General features: G+C 33.9%; 2 protein-coding genes and 1 non-coding gene across 3 annotated transcripts; all 3 read right to left on the bottom strand.

The window, feature by feature from the left end:
• Window positions 1-2121: 2121 nt before the first annotated feature.
• TRNAD-GUC (transfer RNA aspartic acid (anticodon GUC)) lies at window positions 2122-2193 on the bottom strand. Its single transcript has one exon. It is a non-coding gene; the product is annotated as a tRNA-Asp (tRNA).
• Window positions 2194-2705: 512 nt separating this feature from the next.
• Window positions 2706-8900, bottom strand: LOC133700893 (uncharacterized). The gene is made up of 5 exons (XM_062124621.1): window positions 7950-8900; window positions 6914-6950; window positions 5960-6196; window positions 5783-5830; window positions 2706-3378 (listed from the first exon to the last, which is right to left on the bottom strand). The coding sequence occupies exons 1-5, from the start codon at window positions 8270-8272 to the stop codon at window positions 2890-2892; spliced, it is 1134 nt and encodes a 377-aa protein (XP_061980605.1). The 5' UTR covers window positions 8273-8900; the 3' UTR covers window positions 2706-2889.
• Window positions 8901-16127: 7227 nt separating this feature from the next.
• Window positions 16128-19111, bottom strand: LOC133702330 (dolichyl-diphosphooligosaccharide--protein glycosyltransferase subunit DAD1-like). Its single transcript, XM_062126654.1, has 5 exons — window positions 18913-19111; window positions 18783-18830; window positions 16915-17002; window positions 16795-16838; window positions 16128-16354 (listed from the first exon to the last, which is right to left on the bottom strand). The coding sequence occupies exons 1-5, from the start codon at window positions 18994-18996 to the stop codon at window positions 16271-16273; spliced, it is 348 nt and encodes a 115-aa protein (XP_061982638.1). The 5' UTR covers window positions 18997-19111; the 3' UTR covers window positions 16128-16270.
• Between the last annotated feature and the right edge of the window lie 587 nt (window positions 19112-19698).

The raw sequence follows: 19698 nt of genomic DNA, 5'->3' as shown, positions 1-19698 counted from the left end.
ACTAAACCTGAGTATCGTGTTTTTGGGCTGCACCGGGAAAATTTAGATATAGTTTTGAAAATCAAAGCGGGTACAAAGCTCTTTCTATTTGATTTTGGTGTGAAGAGGCTTTACGGAATTTACACTGCTGTTGATGATTTGGAACCAGCTGCATTTCATGGGAAATTTCATGCACAGGCGAGAAAATATTGATATTGTAGCGACTGGGATCTTATGGATAATAAAACTGGTATAAATTTCAAAGCATGAGCGAGTGCTGTTACATTATGAGCAGTAAATGGTAAATCTGCAAGTGTACTGATGAAGTTTTTCTTTTTACAAATCACCCTCTGCGTTCTTTACTTGCTAAAGAATCCTTTTCTTTTTCTTTAGCATGGGTGTTCGGTCAGCTTGTTACCTCAACTAATCATACATGTCTTGAAGAGAAATCAGGTATGTCATCCCACGAAATACTTATTTTACAGGATTAACAAGGGCCTAAAGCTTGTCAGCAAAGAAAGTCCACTTCTATTTGAAGTTTTCAACGATGAAGAACTTGAATATTTAAAACTGAGGCTTGAGTTTTAAGTAAAGTCACTCCTTAAACAAGAGTACTTGCATTTGAGGTATCATTTAATCTGGTATCATTTCAAGTTATATAAAATTTTATATCAAATGTCTATCTTATACTTAAAATGGGATTTTATATCTGATCATGTCTATCTTAAAAGTTTCTGGGATTGATTGGATCGATCGTGGGTTGGTAAATGCGATCGATCAAATGTTCCATAATTGTTTTCTAGCTAGGACTCTCCTAGCATATTTATCTAGATTTTGTGCCATATTATGTTTTCCATTTTTTAACCTTATGTCATGTGCTAAAAAAATTTGAACCTGTTTGTGTGAACGCTCAGTTTTTTATTATTTGTTGTTAATTCTTGTTTCCTTGATTTAGGTGCCGTTTAAGATAGTCAGTGACTGCTTACCTCTTGCTGAGAGTGCTTTGAAACATTCCATTAAAGACAACTATCGAGGTTCTAAGTTTTGACAGGAGTTGAGTACTGAACAATTAGTAAGCTGCCCTTCTTGCATTCTTGCTGGGCGAGAATTGTTAATTTGTTAAGCTTTTACTAAAGAGAAGGATTGTTAATTACCAGGAAAAGAAGGCAATTTTTATATTTAGGAATTTCTTCATGCACAGGTGAAGACTTTAGCACCATTGTTCCGGCCAATTGATTTGCCACCGTCTATATCTGGGTTGCCCGCTGTTGCCAATGTGGCTCCAGCACATGCATTTCCTTCTGCAATTTCAGTGGAGAAGTTTCTATCACCTGCAAGGTCACTTTCTCTATATTTTCCAAGGGAAAACCATGCTCTATATTTTCCTTAGACACAAGGTTCAGCACCAAGCGATGCATTTCCAGCATCTTCCAGTAAGCAGCTGCAGTTGCAAACACAACAGCCATTGCAATCGATATATCAATCTTATTACACCCAAACAACTCATGAGAATCAAGGTCTACTATACCCTAATCATTTTCAATGGTCAATGCTTGGAGCGTCTAGTGCAGGTGAAGACTATTTACCAGCTTCTCTACCCAGTATTCCTTTGCTAGAGCAGCTTCAACTTGTCAGCAGTGTACATGGAAGGGGAAGCTTTCATCAAGCTGATATGTTATTACTATCGGAAAACGTCAGCTTCGAACTCAAAGTGTACTATTGCGCTTGTTTTGAGACGAGTAAATGTGGGAAACTGTTCAATTATCTGATATGATTGTTTTTCAGAGTGTTCTGGTATTCTAATGCTGAAGTTATAAATCATCTTTGCCTAGAGGATTCAGTCATGCTTGCTGTTTGCAATGAGAATGACGTCAGAGGGTGTATATACCCTGCTGCTCAGGTTGTTTTCTCCAATACACTGGCTGTTGGTATCGCTACCAAAATGATGTTTTATAAAATAATATTTTTTATAATTTTTTTAATTTATTAATATAAAAAAATTAAAAAAAAAATATTATTTTAATATAAAAAATACTCTAAAAAACAAACATAATCTGCTCTTTCCATAAACAATAGTAATGATTTGTTAGCTTAAGAGTAAGTCGGGCCCAACATTAATAAAAGCGCTAGAACAAAAACTATCGCCGTTGCCGGGGATCGAACCCGGGTCACCCGCGTGACAGGCGGGAATACTCACCACTATACTACAACGACTTGATGATGGACTTGCCACAGTTAATTAAAATAATTAAAAAAAAGAGAGGCACCAGTCAAATCAATTAAAATACATTCAATATGGTGTAGTATAGTTTACGCCATGTGAAAATATTGAATTGATGCGGTGCTGATATCAAGATAAGAAAGCATAGAAACGGGTTTGTTTTTAGGATATTATTTGGATGTTAATATTGCTTTAATTTTTGGATTTTTTTTTAATGTTAACATCGTAGGATATTATATAGTTGTTAAGATTTTAGCACATTCTATACCTTTATTTGAAAAAAAAATAATTCTGTGATTTCTATCATAAATTAATTTTTTTGGTGTTTGGTACGTAGGAAAATTATGTTTTGAAAAAGAAACAACGAGAGAATTAATTGACGATATATGCATCCCGAGATTTATTAACATTGTTAGGCTCATAAAATATTTTCATTTCCCCCAATAATAATGTTGCTGATCCATTTTCCATCCACTCTGGCGATCGAAAGGTATTTTAAATAGTATTTCATGAAAAATCATAGTATAAAATCTTCATTTCCATGCAAGAGCATACCAACAACAACATCCAATAATATCTTTTCTAATAAACATAATATCACACTACTTCCCCATGTTTTGGACACTAACGCACAAAATTAGAAGTTTTTGTGAATTCAGCAATCTATACAACCATGGTGATTAACATTATCAGCCATCCTGCTTTCCATTTATCCCACTGTGTTTTCCCAAATAGCATCTCCATGGCGCGCAACTTATTCTGCAGCAGCAACCGTGTATTGGACATTTCGGGCATCTGGGTCGCCAGCAACATGCAACGCAACTTGAACATTTGGGTCTCCGGCTTTGTGTGCACTTGGGACGCCACCAGCATTTTATGCACCTGGATCTTAAACATTCTGAGCATTTAGGTCGCCACGGTTTGAACCCACAGCACTTGTTGGAAGCATTCTCAGACCTAGGTTTTATACGGAGATTCTGCCTGATCTTTTGGAGATGGATCTCTGCGGTTATATTCTCCATTTCGTATATAAACCTGCTGAGATGGCGGATGTAATCAGGATACAGTTCCAAGTTACAGTGCCCTCCTCCTTCAATCCATAAAGGCTCGTACGGTTCTTTTGCCATTTTCCACAGCCCATCACCGTGTAACCAGTTCACAACATCATCCTCTGTGCCCTGTAAAACATACAATGCAACCCATCTCAAAACCTGCTTCAGACAGGTCAGATGCAAAGAGCACATCATAAAAGTTTCGTGGTCAGAAATGGTCAGCCTAGTTTAAGCCAGATGAAATTGTCGACATGCTTAAAAGTGAACCTCAGAGGATAACACGCCTTTGCACTTGGGAATTTAGAATAGCAATGACTTTGGTGATTTAGCATGAAATAACAATAGACAAAGCAACATTTTGCAAGCATCCTCTCAAGCACTTGGAATATGCATGTATATAAGCACACATGCAGTTACGGAGAGAGTAAATCCTAATTCCAAAAGCCTACAACAGACCCCAATCATGCGATCAACTTAACTAGTTTAGTACTGAAACTTGATAGATTCTGATATTATCCTTAATAGCCCTAACTACGAAACAAGTTTAGTGCTGAAACTTGATAGATTCTGATATGTAACATCCTTAATAGCCCTAACCACGAAATCACTGCAACTAGTTTCTGGAACTCGGTAAGGTCTTTTCTCTCTCAGAAACGAAATGAAACCATGTTTACCATTGATGAAAATGGGAAGAAGATAGGTTGAAAGAAAAGGAGAGACGACGAGGCTCTGCTGTCAATACTATAAATTTGAATAAGATTTTAACCAGGCATGAAAGACCTGGATCAAGTAATTGTGAACAAATTTACCATTAGGTTACAATAGTTCGAACATATACTTAATTAAAGGGAGAAATTATGTAGCTATTTTCTGTTTATCAACCCGAGTCTTGTATCAAAATATAGGCGTTAGTGATGAGCATCCACTAGCACAAAAAACTTCTCAAAAAACCAAAAGTAGGCCATAAGTTAGAACAAAAACAAAATACACACGTAATTTGTTATCTATTCACCTGCAACCTTCCAATTACTTGCTAACATACTGAGCGAATCCACTCTTTGTAGAATCGAATCGACCATAGATATCTTTTTTCACGACTAAGTCAGAAAAAAAGAAAAAGTATGCGGTTCTCACCTAGACGTGGACCTTCAGGTGGGAATCTCGAGAGTAAGCATCTCTAAGGGAGACACATCTCTTGCATTTTTTACACTATAACAATCAATTCATGTGTACATCAAGCACCATTTATTCAAAAATTAAAATAAAAATAAAAATTATGTTGGTGGTATTATTAATAGCGACGGAATGTTTCTCTTGGAAATTTTCAATGTAATATTTTGTTAGTAATTACCAACAAAATAGAAATAATTAAAAAAATAAAAAAATATTATGTTGGTGATACTCTTAATTTGTACAGTTAAATTAATAATATTAAATATATTCTTTAATCTATTTTTTTTTGTTTAATGCTATTTAATGTCAAATTATTTGATAGCAGTTAAAAAAAGTTACTAAAACATCGACAAACATAAAAATTATGTTGGTGTGTTAGTCGGTACAACAAATCCATTTTCCCCAGAGAAATACAAAGTTGTTAACTGTTTTGATATAGACCTACAGATTTATAGACAGAACATGATTGTCGGTGATTCTAATTGTGAATTAATCGGTTATACATGATATATACCGACAATTTGTTAGTCGGTGATCTGCCAATAATATTTACTAACAAATAAACTGATAAAAATTGATCATCATCTATTTTTATCATCAATGTTAATAGTATGTCAACCTATCTTTTAAACCACCGACTGAATTACCGACAAATCTAAAATCTCCAAGAAGACACTAGCCAACAATACTTTCCTCTTAGTAAATATCAGTCGGTGATATTTATATCAATAGAAACACAGCTTTTACACCGATAAAACATTTCACGGGTGTAAATCAATTTTCTATGATATCCATCCTTAAAATTGAACAAAGTAGATTGTTTTCACTAGATTTTAACTTAACCTTTGATGATTAATCAAGTTGACTTAACTTAGTATGTGTTTGGTGGTTTATAGCAAAAGTTAAAAAGTGTAGATGGTACCAATCACTATTACTTCAATAGCTTATAAGCCAACATATTACCAAACACAATTAATTATGGCATTTAGCCTGATTAATCAATCCAAAATAATGATAATGAGTGCTCAAAGACACTCGTTAAATTTAATTTATTATGTTTTGTGCATTACTATTTATGGTCATTGTAACAGAAAAGGATTCCATTTAATGTTCTTGGATTGCAAACTTCGGCATTGTATTGATCGAAATTACAAATTCCAGAAATCTCAATCAGCTTGGACAGGCTGACCTCATGCATATTAAAGCATTTCAGATCTCAATGTATTCTCAAGCTCTCGTACAATCAGTTGACTGGGCACCCTTTAAAAAAGGATTTGCTTGGCGAACCAAGGTCTCAGCAGAATGATAGCATGATAAAGAGTTTCTAAAGAAGACTACAGGAAGAAAAGATGCTTACATGTATCACTAGAACAGGGCTCTTCACCTTCCGAATTTTGTTTACATTCTGCATTTACGAGACAAGTGCATGTCTTAAAAATGGCAGCAGGGATAGAAGAACCAAAGACATGGTGCTCATTAGTCAATAAACCATTAGAATTTCAATAAGTAGCAACGACCAAGTTAACCTGCTTACCTTGTAGATGTCAAAGCAAAATGTAAACTTCACATGGCAGAGCACACGGAGACCAGAAAGAATGGAACTGTGCAAAACTACACCTCTCAGCCTTGGCAACTTCGCCGCCAGGTGCAATGTTGGCCCGCTACCAACTGACTGTCCATACAAAATTATGTCTTCCTGACTGACTCCATACTGAGTCTGAAGAAACTCGTAAACTGCCTCTATATCAGCATATGTGTTGGATTCACTTGGCTGGACAAATCAACACAGTACATAATTACTTTGTAGAGGTCAATAATATCCGTGTGCTGTAAACTTCTTAAATTATAGGTAAAGTTGTCAAATTGGGAAACCAGACAATAAGTAGTGCAACCAGTAAGTATCACATAATCTCAACTGCCAGTTTTTTTTCTTTAAAGAATAAACATCATAATCTACTATCTCAACTATATGATATATATCTAGACAGACGAGCTCATCTGTACTCTGGGTGGAGTTAACAGTGCTCCAATTTCACTCTTATTTGTTTTTTCTCTCTCTCTCTCACTATAAACTTGAAGAGTATCATTATCACTTGGAGGAATGGTAATAGACCGACCACTATCCCCCGTTCTTTATTATTGTTCTTGTTGTTGTTGCTATAAACAAAGACGATGTAATTACTTGCAGTCTTTCAAGTAGATCTGTGCTCTGTTGGTTTTCCCTCATATGTTTACTAAAAAGTTCTTTGGTATTAGATGACCCGGATTTTGCTACTCTTGGTCACGCAGCACTCTTGTTACTGTTCATAATGCATGATCCAGATTCTCCTTTATGATCTGGGATTTCAGATTATACTGCTATTTTGATTGCTTTACATTTGAACTCCTTGATCTCAATATCTTCAATTACTGGATTTCTTCAAACATGCCAATATGCCGTGAGGAAAATGCTGCTTTTGTTACAAGCTTAAGTTGAATGACAGCTTACCTTGCCAGATGAAGCACCATAACCAGAATAGTCATAGCTGCATCATAGCATTCAGATGACAGAGATCATAATTCAAACCAATTAAGGAAACAGCAGGGGAGAGGGAAGAATAGCAGGAAAAATTGAAAGCTAATTAAAGAACAATAGCATGAGACAGTCATCTTTTCAAAAGAAAGAAAGACAGTTTCCATGGCACACAAAAATTAGGCAAGCATTTGAATGTAAATGAACCACAAGCACACTTAGGTTTAAGGCCATATCAAAGATTGGATCCATAGAGATACACAGAAGTAGTTAAAATGAATAGCAGAAATTTGAGAATACCATTGAATAGATCACGCTGAATCTTTTTCAGGATCTGAATTATAGAAAGACTGCCAGAAATGACAAGTAAAAACAGATCAAAGAAACAGTAAAGTTAAAACCTCACAGGGCCCAAAATGCACAAAAAACTCTGAAGAGAAGAAATTTGGCTTTGTTACCAATTCTATCCAAATACAAGTCAGTAAGTATCAATTACTTTATCTTTAAGTAAAACAGAAGTCAAGAATAAAAAGTGGAAAAGGACTGATGCCAGCTTGAAAACACCTTTAAATTACCATCCATCTTTACTCTAAAGAGTAAAAATGACAAAAAAAAAATGGATGAGTGAGTAAATTAAAACCATTATTTGCTTAATAGCTTAAAAATATGTTATTAGCACCAGGATAATTAAAACTTAACCACCACTACTCACAGATCTAACCCAAAAAACCCAGAACCATAACAGTATAACTGTTATCGGAAAAGAGAGGGAAAAGAAAAAAGAAAAAAAGAAAATTTTAGGACAAAGCATTCAAATCCACAGAGAAAAACAGCTACAGGCCCATAGAGAAGCAGAGAGAACATTAAATACAAGACGCATTTCACAACAAGTTTTAAATTTTTACAAAAAGAAGATGAAAAACTCACAATAAATTGTCTCAGACAGTTTATAGGGGAGAGAATTTGCACTTTCCCAAAATAATTTTTTTTAGCAATAGTTTATGATACTAACCCCATGATATTAACTCTGAGATTGACCTTGAGCTGCACAAAGAGATCATAAAGCTGGCCAAGGTCAGCAGCATTACCATGAGAGTAAAGCACAGTGAGTCTTGCATAAGGGTTTTTGAGATAAAAAGCAACAATCTTGTTGCCTCTCTTTGTATCAATCAAGAGTATATCTAACGAACTATCATCAGCAAGAGGAAGTGGCATAGAAGGAGAAGTTGAGACCACAGAGATCTTGCCATTGTCTCTCTTCTTAATCTGGTATGTAGGTGGAGATGGAGGAAAGAAAGCAAACTTTGCTGCTAATTGAGAGAGCATGCACCCCATTCACCCCTCCAACAGTGTTTTTTAAATCAAAAACATAAGTAGTCCAAGAATGAACAACCTTGATGAGTTCACGTGTAGGGGAAAAGAAGATGAAATGATAGATAGGTCTGTGGGTTGAGTGTAAAATGGAGAAACGAGTTGCTTTCTAGAAGTAACTTATTGTTAAGAAAAGAGAGAGAAACAAAGGGTGATGGTGCTAATAGAAGAAAAGTTTCTAGGGTTGTGGCTCGTGTTTTTGTCCAGCTAAATTCGTGTTAGCATCCTCAGAGTTTTAAGGTTAATTAATCTTGCATATTTCAAGGAAGGGGAGAGGGAGAGATGCTGAGGTAAGTCCACGTAGTGAAAACAGAGGACTGTGTGGGTTGGCGAGAGAGAGAGAGGGAGAGGAGTTGCAGGTGGTGGTGTGTTTATGTACGGTGACTAGTAGACTGGGAGTGGCAGAGGGAGTCTTTTACTATGGTAGAGAGAGAGGGAGAGGGAGAGGGAGAGAGAGATTGGGAGTTCGGAGAGGAGCAGTGCCTAAACTTCCAAACTCAGTTGAAAACAAGTGCATGACTTCATGGCTGTCAGTTGTACAGATGGAGTCAATGTAGAGAGAGATATGCAACTCCGCTACATGACATTTTTTTTTCTGTCTATTTTATCTGTTTGATTGCACACTCAGTCTCTTCACCCTAATAATTCTCTGTACTCTCTCTTCCTTTTTTTACATAGTGCTTTCTTTCTTTTTACAGCTACTATTGTGTGTTCTGTTTTTTCTTCTTATTGATGAAGACATTTAATAATGAAATTGCAGTAAATATTAATTTTTAAAATGTTTTTTTATATATTTTAAATTTTATTTTTAATATTATCACATTAAAATAATTTAAAAACATTAAAAAAATCAAACTTTCATGAATAACGAATTGCCCGCAGCCCCAAATGATTCTTTTTTTTATTATTAATGTGTGTCCATGCCAGGTTACGTGCATTTCAACTAATTTCATAGATTCTAAAGTTAACAACTATGTAAACCTCCAGTAACTCTAATATTTATAAAACTTGAATTAGCAATTTTTAGGAAACAATTCTAAAATTTTTGAGGAAGACGTAATCATGATTAATTGACTTGGTATACAATCTTTATAAATTCATGGAGGAATATTTAGGAAATGTCGAGACAAAGTGATAAATATGAGGAATTAATGATGCTTGAGAGGAGAAGATGTGTTTTTTCTTAGCAAACAAGATTCAAAACCTTAATTAATTTTGTGCATAAGAGATAAAATTCTGATAAATGAAAATCTTGATTGTTACGATACTCTTTTTCATGGCACTTGCTCTAAGAAAGGCAGCCTTCTGTCTGCTTACAAGAGTCCGACATTTTTAATTGATAGTGAGAGAGAACAGTCAGACGCATAGCATGTATTGTATTACATCTTATATATTTCCAGTTTTAAAATAAACTAGATTAAAAAAGAAAAAAAAAATAACACGTTAAATCCACAAAGCAGGGCAATTCAGGTTACTCTGCCAAAACTATCAGGTCATTGACTCCACAAGGTTTAATAACTTTGTTTTTAGAAACCATTTTTTATTTAATTAAATGTTAAGAAAAATAGATGATCATGAAGTTAATCATCAACCCAATGTTAGAAAATTTGTTTGACACCACAATAATATTATAGAAAAGCAAAATGAAAAGAAACTAATTATCAAGTTCAATCAATCTAATATTAAAAAAAAAAAAAAAAATATAAACTTGAAAAAAAAAATATTTAAAAATTCTTAGATTAAGTTGAAGGAATAAACTAAAAGAATGGGAAAATAACAAATAATGAGGAAAAACAAAACTGGGACTAATCATGAACTCCACCCAGTTGAATTTATTTTATTTTATTTTATTATAAGATAAAAAAATATAAAAATTAATATACAATTACTCTAATATTAAAAGATAAATTTTAATAAAAATATAATATTAAGAAAAAAAACAAAAAAAAAAAGCTCATTCTTTAATGAGCTATGCTAGGCTTGTTAAAAAAAAAAACCTCCTTTTTATCACTGCCACACGTGAACCAATTTAACTATAGTACAGAGTTGATAGAAAACATTTAAAAGAATATATTAACCTGATTTATAATTCATATAAACATTAAATTTATTCTATATTAGATATGTTTGAGGATGTAGTAATAATTATTTTTTAAAGTATTTTTTAATTGGATATACATGAAAATAATATTTTTAAAAAAATTACTTTTAACATAAACACATTAAAAAAATCTCAAAACATCAAAAAAATTTAAAAACATAAAATAAAAATTAATTTCAAAAATAAAAATTTTAAAAATCACGAGATTTCAAGGCAAAAACAATCAGTACATTGGGTGCTTTGATAATTGGCACCGAAGAAAATGTATAATTCAAAGCACACAAAGAAACAATCTATTGCTTTGATAATTGGCACAGAAGAAAATGTATAATTCCAGCTGCAGGCTGGGGCACACAACTTTTCAGGCAATCAGCTAGCAGTGCAGTATCCATTTCCCAGAACAAAACCCATCAAAAAGTGGGCCCAAAGTCCCGTCCACCAACGAAGGACCTGTTGCGTCAACAGCTCCACCTGAAAGCAGCAGTTGTTTCCTTGTTGATAGGCAAATGGGGGCGGCGCGTGGGACACACATTAACATAGTAGGTGTTAATTGTTGAAGGGTCCCTCTCACTCAGTTTTGATTTGTTATTTGGCTTACTTATTTGTCTTTCATTCTAAAATAATCCCACAAGGCTTATCACATGCTGATGACTCACCAAATTACTCCTCTTTGATTTTGTATTTTAGACGGCTCTCGTGTCCCCACGACATCCCTTCTGCCCGTCTAGGATGCCACATGTAGGATCAGGGATGCAAAGTTCTATTTTTTAGGAGGACATAGATGATTCAAGCCACTTTGGCCTGGCCTCCCTTCAGATGCCACATGTAGGTACACGCAAATGGTTTTTAAGCTATTTTTTTTTTAATTTAATTCGGGTGTGTCCGGATTAGCTTTCATGCATCTTAATTAATTTCACGAGTCCTGAAGTTAACGACCATGTAAGCTTCCAGTGGCCATCATATAAGCAACCATAGAACTTGAATCTAAGACCACAGAGTAAATAAATCTCTTAGTCTTAAACTCTTATTTTTATTTTATTTTATTAGTTATATGCATTGATATGAAGTTTATTATTTATTTTATGGTTGTTTGATGAAAATTTAGTTTGTTTTTTAAGCTTAGATTTAATTCCTTAAAAATTAGTTAAAAATAGAAATCCAGATCTAATCGTTCGGTGGGGAAAGTTCTTCACCTAGCCCGATCCAATTGGATTGAAGGCAAAGTCCAAAGATGGATTTAAATATTCTAGATAGCTCTTGCCCAATCTAAATCTTGTTTTTAGATTAATTCTCTCTAGTTTTTAAAAATAATTAATTAATTCTTGTATTTCTAAATCTACTTCTAACTTGATTTTTTTTTCAACTATTTAATGTTACTTTTCAATTTATTTTTATCCGTTTTTTAAAATATAAAAAGAAAAAAAAATAGACAATGGAAAATTGATAAGAAAAATATATTTTCTAAGACAAAGAAATAATAAGATTAAGCATAATTAATATTGACTAAGTGATTAATTAATTGTTTTAAAATTAGAGAAACTGCTTAATTCATTTTGAAAAACCAAATGGACTAACTTATAATTTATTCTAAAAAATTAAACGCAAATTAAACTTAAAGATAAGGTGAATATTAATTGTTTTAATATTAAATTTGATAAATGATTTTAGTTTCATTTAATTCATTCTCAACTCTTTATTTTAATGTTATTTTATTTATTTAATTGACACGAGATATGTTGTATGGCAATGCTATAATGTTGTTTGCGAATAAAATCTTCCATTACCGGTCGAGAGAAAGGAGCCCACTCCTCACTAAATTGTGATATCACGATACCGTGATGGGTTCTCTCTCTAAAGCTAACTTTTCTTGTAAAAAATATATTTTTAACATGATAGTTAAAATTGAAATTTAAATTTAAATTGTAAAATTATAAGTAAATTTCTTTATATAAATAATAAGTAATTTCATCAAGAATAATTTTATTTTTTAATGATTTTTGTTTAACTCAAGATGTAAAGTGCACTTTCTCAAATTACAATGAGTGTAACAACACGATCAAAGAAATTTTTTATAATTATACGAAAAATAAATCATAATTAACCTATATAAATCAACTGATAATTCACATATGTACACCACCTAAACTGAACTCCTAGAACTGCTGAAGTTTTAGATGGATTTGCTTTAAGAAATTGTAATTGACTTTAATAAAATGCATGCACAGCAAAAAATTGTTGCAAAGATAGATTAATTAAGTTTTTATCATTATATATTTATTAAAAAATATCATTTTAAAAAAATTTACAAGTATAAATTTTCAAGAAAACAATTACATCTAAAGGTGTGTTGGGCTTGACAGTGTATCAAATCCCGGGCTGGGTCTGGCACAGACGTGATAGGATTTGGCAGTGTGTCAAACCCAAGGCACATCCAAGAAAATTTACATAATTTCTTAGGCATGCTCAAGGGAATGACCATCTTTCCTTAGCATATCCAAATGAATCAAGTAATATGAATCTAACAAACATGTCAGTAGGGTGAGTAAAAAAACCAAAAAACCGATTAAACCGAAAAAACCAAACCGTGAAAAAAAAATCGATTAGAATTTTAAAAAAACTGAACCGAACAAAAAATAATCACCCCTACATGTCAGATCCAAAATATTTAGACTTGGCATTTAATCAAATCCAAGATAACATGGGTTTGACAAATATGTCAAATCCAAGACACTTGAACTTATCAATTAACTAAGTTCAAGATAATACGAGTTTGACAAACATGTCAGATATAAAATACTCAGATTTAGTAGTTTGACAAGTCCAAGAAAATAATCTTCTTTTAAACATAAAAAAAAAATGAAGTAATGTAGATTTAGCGAATATGCTAGGTACTTAAATCTAACATCTAGCCAAGTATATAAAGATAGAGTTTATTACAACTACATAAGCTTGTAAAGAGCTGTTGTAGCTGAATTTGTTTTTAGAGAACTTGGTTTTCGATAACAATAATAGATGGTGTCTTACAGCAATGCAAGTTTTATTGAACTAGCTAAAAGCTCCATGTTCAATTCAAGGTTGAAACACATCGATGTGAGGTATCATTGAATAAGAGAAGATTTTAAAGGCAAGTTGTTAGAACTTGAGAAAATTCACACCGATGATAATGATTTTGCTACGTTGAAGAAAGCCCTTGAGACTTGTTGCTCAACTGGTGAAATAATGAATCCTTCCACCGAGTCGAGAAGGGGGAGATTTGTTAGGATGGATTTCTCTCCTAATGGGAGGATTGCCTATTTTAGCTAATTATGTCTTAAGCTACGCCTACGTGCTTCCCGGACAGTTCCGGGCAAAAACTTGCCTAAAGCCCTCGATGCCGACATGTTCCTCTTCCTTCCATTCCTGGTTTATTTTCTAACTATGAATTTTCCCCGGATGAATTCTGTAACGGCTCAAGATCGAAGTTATGCCAGAACTGATTCATTTTCAGGCACAAATATTGTTAATGTAAGTAAACTATTTGGACATGGAAATGACTATAGAGATGGTGTAAAGAATTGAAAAATATTATTTTTGAGGTGTTTATTTGTCTCACACAATACAATACCTTTATAATACAACTAAACCCTATAAATCTCTAAAAAATAAAAATAAAAAGACAAAGAAAGAAAATACATTGTTTTTTTATATATATGTTTTCTATGTAGTAACAGTTTTATATAGACTTAAAACATTATAATGAAATTATATGATTATTAATGAAATAATTATATTTTAAATTAACCTGAATAGTTATTATTCAATTTTATTTCAACAGTTACAAATATTAAAATTAATTCTAAAAGTTAAAAGAAATAAATTTTTAAAAAATTAATATTACTGAAATATTAAGTGTCAATTATAAATATTCATTTAAAATCATTAAAAAACCTACTAAGAGAGTTTATCTATCATGATTTTCACTTAATTTACTGTACAATAAAAAATTACACTAATAAACACTCAGAAAATAGTTTTTTTTTAATAAGAGATAAAAAATTTCTTCTTTATTCATTTACTGAACGTATATAACAAGTGGTGCCCTTTCTAATTTTAGTTGTGCATTGGTGGCTGATCATCAAGATCATGACGACTTCCCAATATTGTATGATCATAAAGATTATGATGCACTTGATATTTTCCTGGGGCAATCTGAGATCATGTCGCCGATTACAGTATTGAATTCGTTGCCTGAAACATCTGGGATTTTGGGTATGGATCTGCCTACATTAATGGATTATAAAATGGGGCATATTGCTGACATTGCCAAAACTCAGGATTTTCACGACGGAATCCAATTACTTGCGTTTGGGGCATGGGGAAGATTTTGGGAAGTTTATCCACATTTAACGCCTGTCTATCCTTCAGGAGAAAAACGGCTATGGACATATTTTTCAAGCTCGGTTAGAGTTTAAGATGTTTCTAGTGCTCATTTCTTTACACATATAGATTTTCTTTTTGGTGCTTATGGTTTATAAGTTACGTAGGAACTTGAATATAATCACACGGCTGCAATTGAGAACACCGAGACAGAAAAGAACTGCCGGTACACGGTAGAAGAGAGGAAGGAGAGAATTTGAAGAACAGAAAGCAATGGAAATTTAACGACAACATTAAGGTTAAATTTTGTTTCCATACTCTCAATGTACTTGAATTTTTAACCCATTTTATATGTTAAACCCTATATTAGAAAATGCGCACTTAAATCTTTAATAATGCTTGCTATGTTTTGCAGTATGCTTGCCGAAAAGCCATAGCTGATGGGAGACCTCGTGTTCGCGGGAGATTTGTTAAGCTCAAGAAGTTTCTGGAGAAGAAACTGAAGTGAGAGAATGACGTACGTCGTTCTTCATAATCGCCGAGAAAAAGGAACATATTACGATGGTAATGCTCTGCAGGTACTTCAAGCTCCATAACACTAGAATATTTGAAGAATGCTAGGATTCAAGCTCTTTCAACACTAGAACATTCAGCTGGATTCTTGTACCGTGTAAAATGACCACCTACTCTTGAGAGTTTTAGGTGCTAGACGAGGCACATAGAAATAGAAACATAGAATGGCTTTTTATATTACGTCATATAACACTTGGTAACACTCAAAATTAGTGTTTCAAAATTGTATAAATTTGAATACTGGACATCATTGAAAACAAAGATTTGTTGTTAAACCTTCGAGTACCCAGTTATCAAGATATTAAAATAAAATCCCAAGTCACTTTAAGAATAAAAATTAATGTGAAATCCAATCTACTTGCAGTACTAGATTTTTAAGATTGTTAAAGAATTATTTCATTTACACGATTGTATTTCTGGTAAATTTCATGACCCGTCCATCTGGATAACTATATCACATGCATCTACAAGACATGGCAATGAAGGTCTCCGGTTTAACCATCTTTTCTATACCCGTGAAAGCAATCAATGAATCCAGCGACTTACTGAAAGGCAACCGTTCAAGTTTCCAAACAGCAACAATTGACCTCTTTACTTGAAAACACGAAAAGTTTCTGTTTTATTGGAAATCAAAGCCTACATCTAATCACGCCTAACAATCATTCAAGGGAAGGAAATGGAAGTTTTTAGGACACACCTTTCTAGGTAAAGGATCTATAAACCATGTTTGATCAATGCTAAATAGCATTTCCTTGCGAGCAATACGGGCTTCTCATCAAAGAAAACAACTAAGCACCAAAAATCTTAATTGCAATCCAGCAATTCACTTATAAGCCATGTCCTATGAAAATTTGCTTGAATTGATAAAATAACTCTATAAATATGTTTCACAGCTACAGCCCAACAAAACAGGGAGCCAGCAGGGCTCAACCTTAACCTAGGAAATTCATAATCACCAAATGGAGCACCAAGTTGCAGAGAACAAAATCAGCAAACGCACGCTCTGGTGGTAAATCCTGTAATTGGGTGAAAGAAACATCAACTATTTGTAATACAAAAATAGGGAATGCTATCAACACTCACTTCAATAGTTGCTTTTAAACATTCAATTAAACTACCCACATAATGACTCCTTGTTTCACTCAAGCTGATAACTGCCTTTAGAAAGTTTAGGCCAAATGCCGAATCAACTTTCAGTTTGTCTCTTTACCAAATAAATGACCAGTTATCGATTGGAGTGAGACAAATGGTTCTGACTGGACACCTTACACGCGCAAGTGTTTAAAAGCAAGTTTCAATGAGTTCAATAGCACAACTCTACAAAACTTTAAGAAAAAGATTAAAAATGTTAATTCGATTTATTCCTTCACTCCCCCTTGGGGGTTGAGGGTGGTTTCATTTTTTCCTCCATTTTCTCAATAACTACCATAAGATGAAAAATTAAAAGAAGTCTTACCTTGAATTCCTTGTTTTCCTTGTTCACTTGGATACGGAGACAAACTGTGACAAGTGAAACAAATTAATCTCTCTATTGTGAATTTTAGCAGCCATTTCTCGCTAAACAATAACTACTTACCAGCAAGGACTGCAGTCCCTACACAAGAAAGTACACCAGAAAGAAAAGAGTTGAATGGAAATGACCCAACAATGGCCATGTAAACTACCTGTTGATCACCAAAACAAGTTAAGCAAGCTGGACAGCATAACTAACCAAACTTACGTTGAACAAATCATGCAAGAGGATTATAAGGGAGGGGGGGGATAAGTTTGAGATGGCTTGAAGTATGTGCTTGGCACAATAGCTAAATTATATATAAAATTACATCCTGAAATGGTCATTGAGTGTTACCCTTTGAATTCAAACAAGAATGCATCTTTGTTGGTCAAAAACTGGATTGGAGTACTTATGCTACTCTAACTCAACAAGAAGAAGAAAAACATTCACAAAAGGGAGAAAAGGCATTGAAAATGCAGAAACAGCAAGTTCTGAAATTGCAGCACCTCCTCCAGGTAAATAATGCAGCACAGGAAGAAGAAACTGGGAAATGAAGCTTTTGGAAGGCAGAGACCAGAGGAAAGGTGTGAGATTAGCATAGATGATCTTTATGCGCTACTGTCCTTGTAAGTTCTTACTATTATAATATTTCCATGTATCAGTATGCACTGTAAATCTAATCGCACATGTATATTCCAAGACACCCACCATTGAAAGGAACTTTAATGCTTTTCATTGGGTGTATATAAAGCTTAAGGTGCATATAGAGCACAGCCATAGTATATAAAATCTGGTTGATGTGCCAGCTTATTTGAAAGATTAGCAATCTATCCATGATTTTTTGAACATAAAACTGCCTTTGGTTGTTACCCCTTTATTTTTTTTTGCTCAATAATTATAGGTACGAACTTTTGTGCTCCTTTTTATCCCCTTCTCTTCACTCTTAAGGCTTCTTTATCCACCATCAATAAGTTCCCTATCATTCTTAAAAAGAAAAAAAATATTCCAATACCAATCCTTGTGCCAAAAGGACATGTTGCTAAATCCTGCTTTTATTTGAATCTAAAATGAGCCCTTTAAAAGAGATCAATGACTGTTGCATCTGGGATTCATCAAATATGTCACAGGGCTCATCAGTTCTCCTTCTTGTTTTATTTATTATTGTTTGGACCATGAGACTCATTGGTTTTTAGGCAATTTCTGAACTTGTTGGTGTGGTGGTTAGTACTCCAACAAAATGAAAATAATGTCCTAAAGCTCTGAAAATACATCAGTGAGTAAACAAATGCTTAACACTTTCTTCCTCCCCCTTTCCCATGATGCATCCATTTATTCCCTCCAACAATGCAAAGATAAGGTAGAACTCAAGGATGTGTGCCAAATGAAAAAAGTGACACCATGTGTAGCAGAAATTTATATCAGCACACAAGACAGCTCCAATGACCAATACGAGGAATAAAATAGAGAGAACATTATTGACATGAATCTGGACAATAGTGACCTAAATCATTAAATTTTTTTGGCCCTCCAAGTTCTTCTCCCTCATTTATTTTTCCAGAACCGGACCCTTAACTTTATAGAAGTAAGAAAATCAAGATGCACGAGTTCACACAATCAGGTAATACAACCAGAAAAGGAAACGCACTTGACTGACTGATAACTCAGTTAATGGAACATTTCATATACCGACATTTTACCTCACAATCATAGTTGTTTTATTATTACTTGATTCTAATAAACCTCTAAATTTGCCTGAATCTGACATTATTCTTTATCATGTTCATCTTCCACTGATCCAATCGAACCCATCACAGATCCAATTCCTAACATTACTATCTCATCGAAACAATAAGCCGATCCTTCAAATCTCAAAAAGTCACCGCATCAGAATCGAAGTAAAATAACAGATCAATAATAACAACAAAAAAAAAGTTATAGGAAAGCTGTACCTGAATTATAGCAGTGAAAACTGCAAAAACTACATACAGATCGATAATCTGGACACCAAAAATAACTCAATTTTAGAGCTTCATCATAAAAAATTGAGGAAATAAAAGATAAAGAGAGCGAGAGAGAGACCTTGAGGCTAGTAGGAGTGGCAGTATAAGCAGAACGAAGGGATTGGAAGAGAGCTTGAGCGTCTCTGCTGGTCGTTCTCGCCATTATCAACACTAACTAGCGCAAAGCTTCCAACTTTTTCTTTGTTTTTATCGGAGGTGGAGTCTATGCAGGGAATTGCCCTAAGAAGTCAATTTTAGGGATTGCTAATTGGAAGGACCAAACCGACGCCGTTACGAGCGGAAAGAGGCTAGGTAGACAGTGAATGCATCACAAGGGCAGTCATGTAATTTGACAACCATTAAACGTGTGTGTCCACGTCACATGTGAATTGTTATTCTGCTGGTTCAAGCCAGTTTCCCGAGAACTCCATTAAAATTAAAAAAGCTAAAAGCGATCATAGGGGCAGTTCAAGTCATTATGTGGATTTTTGTGGCCAAGTGGTGGCTTCCAAGATAGTGATACAATCAAAGTTTTGAAACCAATATAGTGATCAATCTAATTTAATGATCGATTCATGGATTAGATAAATTAATCTGGATTGATTCGGTCAATCCAAAAAAAACATGAGACTTTTTATTTAATATATAGTCACAAATCATCCACTCTCCCTCTCACTCTCCCTCTATCTCTCTAGCTGCAAGAGCTCTTTTATTGTGAATATGGCAGCCGAGGTGAGCCTAGACTACTACTTGTTTTCCTGCTCTCTCTCACGATCCTAATGAAAGGTCAAGCTGGCGATTGAGTGAGGGGTCTTCGGGAACCTCTGTACGATACGAAGAGTTCTCCAGCTGTCAATATCAACCC

The sequence above is a fragment of the Populus nigra genome, chromosome 8 (assembly GCF_951802175.1).
Source record: "Populus nigra chromosome 8, ddPopNigr1.1, whole genome shotgun sequence".
Lineage (NCBI taxonomy): Eukaryota > Viridiplantae > Streptophyta > Magnoliopsida > Malpighiales > Salicaceae > Populus > Populus nigra.
The sequence above is the reverse complement of the archived record's forward strand: the minus strand, read 5'-3'. Positions and strand labels throughout refer to the sequence as shown.